The sequence below is a fragment of the Notothenia coriiceps genome, unplaced genomic scaffold (assembly GCF_000735185.1).
Source record: "Notothenia coriiceps isolate Sejong01 unplaced genomic scaffold, NC01 NC01_scaffold00015185, whole genome shotgun sequence".
Lineage (NCBI taxonomy): Eukaryota > Metazoa > Chordata > Actinopteri > Perciformes > Nototheniidae > Notothenia > Notothenia coriiceps.
Window position 1 is genome coordinate 355 of NW_011347886.1, and position 6,466 is coordinate 6,820.

At 43.8% G+C, this 6,466-nt stretch overlaps 1 protein-coding gene across 1 annotated transcript; it reads right to left on the minus strand.

Moving 5' to 3' along the window:
- Positions 1–626: 626 nt before the first annotated feature.
- Positions 627–6,094, minus strand: cstf1 (cleavage stimulation factor, 3' pre-RNA, subunit 1). Its single transcript, XM_010775044.1, has 6 exons — positions 6,011–6,094; positions 5,472–5,665; positions 5,112–5,389; positions 4,822–5,019; positions 3,875–4,265; positions 627–1,154 (listed from the first exon to the last, which is right to left on the minus strand). The coding sequence occupies exons 2-6, from the start codon at positions 5,638–5,640 to the stop codon at positions 895–897; spliced, it is 1,296 nt and encodes a 431-aa protein (XP_010773346.1). The 5' UTR covers positions 5,641–5,665; positions 6,011–6,094; the 3' UTR covers positions 627–894.
- Positions 6,095–6,466: the final 372 nt, after the last annotated feature.

A 6,466-nucleotide genomic window follows, 5' to 3' on the forward strand; every position in this document is an offset into this window, starting at 1 on the left:
ACTGAACATTTGACACTTTTCAAAGTATGGCACGATTACACACCGTTAGTCTAGTCAAAAACACAATAACCACCCTAACACCTATTGTGTAAGTACATACAAGCAGGTCACACAGTATGATCACAAATATATAAACTCTGTTAAAAAGTACAGGCTGCATATGTGTTACTAAACGGCAGATAAACTGTGGCGCTTACACTAATTTCGCCACATAAGCGCATAACAGTGTGCAGCATTTGCACTTCAGATGAGGCCCCCTCATAACTGCATGAACCCGTATGGCACAATACAACTCAGACTGGCTTACCTGTGCGTCAATCAAGTGGCAAATGCCATAGTAAGGATGGATGATAGGCTAACTTTAAAAAAATAAAACAATATATATATATATATTTTCTTTTTATTATTTCTTTTTCAATGCCATGCGATCTACCCACACTACCTTTGCGATCGACCAGTCGATCAACGTATTGGGCACCCCTGGTCTATAGGCTTATAAAATATGTTTATCTACAATTATTAGTGTGTGTGTGCTCCCTGTAGTCTTAACATATCTACAGGATATGACTATAGCTGTGGTTATCTGTTCTAAAGGGGGCTTTTCACCATTAAATACACAAAAGAAGCTTCTTCTTTTTAATTGTTTATTAAAAATCTGAAAAACAACAAAGGCAAGACAAATTATGAAAGTGGACTAGACAAGCGACAACTTTGCTGTCAACTAAAACACACAAAATCAAATATGACAAAAACTTCCAGAGAAGTGACAACTCAATTCCTTCTTTCCTCAAGTACTGTCCCACAAAAGATGAAATACAAATGATTAGAACAAGCTCTCAGCACAGTGTGCTCTCAGCACAGTGTGCGCTCCTCACAGAGTGGGGGGGTTGCGTCTCAGTCCGTGGTGGTGCGGCGGTACCAAAAGCGGGCCCTGAAATCGTCGCTGCAGGTCATGAAGCCAGGGTTGGTGGGCGAGTGCACGATGCACCGCACGATGTTGTTGTGTCCCAGAGACAGCAGGTTCTTCCTCTCGGCTGTGCGCGAGTCCCAGCAGCACAGGCTGATGGTGCGCTCGTCTGGCAGCAGCACGTAGTCCTCCGTGTGGTTGAACACGCCCTGCGTCCGGTGCATCTGCCGCCCACTCAGCCCCGCGCCTGCAACACACAGTGCATATCGAATCAGAGCTCCATCAGCTGATTTGTTCATAGCTTAACTCATTTTAATATCAACCCTGCAAAGACGTGCTAACATTGGTATATTTTCATACCCACCATACTGAGCAAAGCATACTACTGCAGTTGCTTTCCCCGAGTGAACACTCGAGGCTCCCAGTGAGTGTCAACCCCTGTTCATCTGTCCCACTTTACAGCAGAAATACACCCTTTACAGCCTGCTGCGAAAACTATTTCGGTCTGTAGCTAATTTCCCTGTTAATGCACGGGGGGATTTTTAACCTTAAAAACTGTAAAATTATGTTAATGCCTAAAGTTTTGCGTAATTGAGTGTGCAGCCTTTGAGTGACAGGTTGTTGCTGTCTAACGCGAGCTGTCAACGTGGCGTTACTTAGGTCCTCCCCTGGTCCTACACTTGACCCCTTTTGAAATGCGACTGGAGGAGGCGAGGGAGAGGCTTGAGGAAAGGGGGCTTGGGGAAACAAGCATTTATTGAAATGAGAAATCCTTTCCTTGGAGAAGTCATTTCAATGTGACGTAAATTAATTAGAATGCCATTGTCTTGTTAAACTGTGTATTTTATTCTCTCTGTCAAACAGGTAACAGTGTTTTTGACAACTTAGGGTTATACAACCAAAACATACCTTATCTGTAGATAGCTGCTAAAACCCCCAGCTAAATCCATATATTTTATGTTAATGGTTTAAATGATCTCATGGTGAACGTAGTGTGGGACATTTCAAAACTGTATTTTTTTTTTCGGATGAAAGTTGTTGCATTTAATGGAAATTAAGCATGCTAATGTTTTTCTCTTATGAATCGGTATAAAATGAATTAGAGAAAGCTCTACCTCTAGATGTAGGGATGTAATTCTAGGGGAAGTACACTGGCATTGTGCTGTGTCTATTGAAGGGCGTATGACTTTAAATATGTTGCTCTTCCTTCTCCTCCTCCTTCTTCTTTGCCACCTCAACATGTCTAGAGCTGGACTCAAATCTGAGCAGCAGCTATCATTTGTGATTGTTCTCGACTCAACACACTTTGTAGTACCACTAAACATATGAAACCTCTTTGTTACAAGAGCAAGAGTGTTGAAAACACAATATTTAGATGGCTGACACGGGCTAAAAGTTATGCAGATTGAATGTAAGGGATCAAGTGACTGTACAGGGTATATGCAGGAATCCTGAAGTCAAATTTAAGACCCTTTCCATACATCTTAAGACCTCAGCGCAACTTCGAGTTCTAACCGGTTACATTGGCGACACACTTTACCTCACATTTACTATATTGATTGTAAGATAGCACAACTAAACAGAGTGCAGACAGACTACTGAAGCCTCCTCTCCACATGAACTTCAACCTCTCTGTGAAGGTCAGGTTTAATGCAGTATGCTGCTTTGTTGCTTCTGTACTCTTTCATTCCAGTAAAACTCCTCAGAAACCATTAGAAACCAGTATTTGACCAATAAACAAAACAATTATCAAAACTTTGAACTATGAAATATATTAAACTTTGGTGAGCTTCAGCGGGGTAATGCCATATAGGAGCTCCCTCACAAATACCCAGGGGTTAAATTGGGCTGGGGCTGTCCGGGGCTAAGCCCTGGCACATAGGACGATGCTCTGACGTCATCACCCTCACACATTTGTCATATGTTTACAAAAAACGATATATGTTAAGACTTTTCTCGTTCTTAATATAGACTATATTTAGGGTCGATATGTGTTGACTTTACTTTAAAATAGCAGATCTCTGTGACCGGACATAGTTTGGCTTAGTGAACATGTGTCTCTTCCTTGGAGGAGCAGCAACGCCCGGACTCCGCTGTTCCTTCGCGGCTCCTCCGTGCAGAGTCTGCACTGCAGCGGTGTGTGTCAGCGACGTCCAGTCAGGGGAGGCACGGATTGGCCATCGGGAGAGTCGGGACTTAAATGCCGCGGCTTTCTGGCTAGCACTTAGCATGTGGGACCGGACAGCTTTGATCCCCATCGACAGACTCTCCACCCCCCCCCCACAGAGCGGAGCAAGGCAACAAAACTTAAAATAAGAAGCACCATTTTTACGGCGCGCTATGCATGGGGCCGCCTTGAGGGGGTTTCCCGACATGTCGTTTCAGTCAATTAAAGGGTGTTTCATGTTTTTGTTGCTGTGGACCTTCTTAATACCTTGGAAAATGCCGTTTAATACTTTTTTAATAGCCTTAATTTTCACTAAATTGATTTATCAACTTTTAACACTTTTTAAGACCCCACGGACACCCTGCTGTAAAAATAATCCTTGCATCTGCTTGTTGTAGGTCGTTTGATACTTAACATTTTTAACCGAATGTTAGGGAGTTACAGAGTACAGAAACAAATGCTATATAGACTGCACTAACGAGCCATTAGCACCAAAATAGAACGGAACAGATTTGGTGGAAAAGGGGTATGCGAGTCCATCTCCTCGCCGCAAGGAGGACGTTCTGGAGGTGCAAGTGGTTTTCTAATTTCTGTCATTTTCGATTTAGTCTAATAAACAATCTATTAAAAGTGTACATGGAGCGTACAGCCCGTAGTCAGTGACACAAACTCACACATTAAGTTAACTATAGGCGGAATGGACAGTAAATATGTCAACAATATTTTTGTTTCAACGATTTAAGGTAAATGGAATATGAGCAAAGACAAGGCAGACTGTTGAGAGTATATCTGAGCCTTACCTGTGTATTTGACCAGCGTCCGGCCTGTGGAGATCTCCCACAGTTTCACCACGGAGTCTTTGCCACTGGACATGATGTACTTGGAGTTCTTGGAGAAGATGGCGGAGCAGACCTCGGCTCCATCGTGGGCCTTCTCGAAAGTGGTGACGCAGCGGTTGGAGACGCCATCCCAAAGCTTGATGCTGCCGTCCTTGCTGCAGGAGACGTAGGTGTTGGCGCTGGGGTTGTAGCTGACGCCACTGATGGTGTCTGTGTGCTGGTCCAGCGGGTTGCAGGAGACAAAGCACTGGAAGGTGTTGACGTCGTAAAGGCGGAGTGTGGGGTGCTGCGTTCCAACCAGCAGGAAATCACCAGATGGATGGAAGGAGATTGAACGCAGCATTTCTGCTTCCTGTTGCGAAAAAGATGGAGAGATGATCGGATTACAACTGATTTATAGCAGTCGGCGTGAATTGAACTGTTGCAAATTCCTAGCCTTGTTGACATCAGCTTCGTCATTACTATGCAACTTTGCATCTCCACTTTCATTTCAGAATCAGGTTTATCACCAGGTAGGTTTACACGTGCGAGGAATTTGACTTGGTGTCATGGTGCATATATAAAAGTAAAACAAGAATTAAAAACACAGCTAGAGAACTAGAAAATTATTAAAAATAATAAAAAATATAGCAAAATATAACAGTATTTACATGGCAATGGAATAAAATAAATAAAAATAAAAATTGGCAGTAATACAAAAAAAGAAAAAGAAAACATTGTTGCAAACAAAGTCTGCGTTGTGGCTGAGGAAAAGTGTCAGTGGGGGGGGCCGGGCCTTGTTTATGAGGCTGGTAGCAGAGGGGAAGAAACTCTTCAGGTGGCGAGAGGTTTTGGTCCTGATTTACCAAAACAAAGACAAGTGGTTCATTACATTTGAAACCCAAATAGTTGAACCAACAAAATCTGACCTGTATGTATTTAAATGCTCTTTTTGCGGAGGGCTTGGAGTAGTCAAACAGTTTGAGGGTGTAATCTCTTGATCCAGAAGCCAAAATCTGTTCAGTCGGATGGAAGGCGAGGCAGGTTACTTCATCCACGTGGTCATACAGTGTTCGTATCACAGGGTGATTCTCCATATTTTGCTGCGCCGTCTCATTCATCATCACCTGACACACAGACATTAAGACACACAGAAACAGTTAACATAAGCAGCTGGATAAAAACCCTGCAGTGTACTCTCATGTCAGGTCTGCCTCACCTCAATAGGCATAGCACTCTTGGCCAGCATGCGTTCAGTATCCAGGATCTTGATGGAAGCATCAGCAGAGCCAGTGGCAATCAGCTGGCCATCGCGGCTGTATGAAGCCACGCGACAGGGACCTTTATGCGATGTTACGTAGCAGGTCTCATACTCTGATGCTTCTGGAGACATTGTCTGGACATCAGCATCAAATTCCAGATCAATCCCCACACCAGGCGCCACTGTATCTGAGCGCCCAATAGCATACTGGACTGCACTGTCATCATTCTCCATCCCTGAAAAAGGTTGGATAATGAACAATCAGGGGCTCTTGATGTTGACCATTACACCAGTCAGACACCAAGGAGACAATGTTACCTGTTTTAGCCAGCTGCATCAGCTGCTCAGAGGGCGACACCACGTTCTGAGGCTTCACCTCATTGACCAGATTGTTGGCGATGCTCGTGTATCCGTCATAGAGCAGCTGGCTGATGATCAGCTTGTACAAGTGCTGTCGGTCCTTCAGAGTGGGTTTGGGACGGAACATGATGGGTCAGGTTGAGCAGAGGGGGCTGAAACAAAAGAAGCAGAGTGAGCACTAATCACGTGAGAGCCGCTGCTATGCTACGCACTGGTGCCCAAGGCAGACCTGTGTCTGCCTTAAGTTTCAACACAGCGTTAGCTGGGACAATAACGCTGGAGCTAGCTACCGCCAATGAATGGAACGTAAGTAGTGCTGCTAACACCGTTAGCTTGTTGCTACGGTGACGGCTAAACAGAGCATTACAACTGCAGTAACGCTATATGTATGAGCGCGAATTAAACAACGGAACTGGCCGGAAGTGTGCAGCCACAGCAGCATTTGCAGTCTGAAGACTTGAACTAAATATCACATATAAAACATAAACATGTCCAACCCTTTGAAAACTTTCAATGGCGCTCCTGGACCCAAACGTGTTACGTATTTGCGTCATACGTCAAGTCCTACGTCACAAGCGTACAGATTGAGGTTGCGTTCACTGTAAACCGAATTTGCGGATAATGTAAATATTCCACATAGAATAGAACAAAAACAACGGAATCAGGTGCAAATGAGACATTCACGAGGCCAAAAGAGTGGCTGGGGAATAAAGAAAAACACCGACAACAGATCTGTCCTCTCATATCCAGCACAAAGTATCTGTTTCTGAAACAAAATAGAAGCAAATGTAAAATTCTTTCTTCCTGTCCATTCCCCTTAACTTTAAGGTGTTAATATGCTTTTTTTTTTACTGTGCTCCATAAAAAACGAAAGAAAGAAGGGAAAGCTACCTGGCTTTGCCAAGGATTGAGCACATCTTTGTTGCTTTAAATGCACTCAAAAAATAATTCCA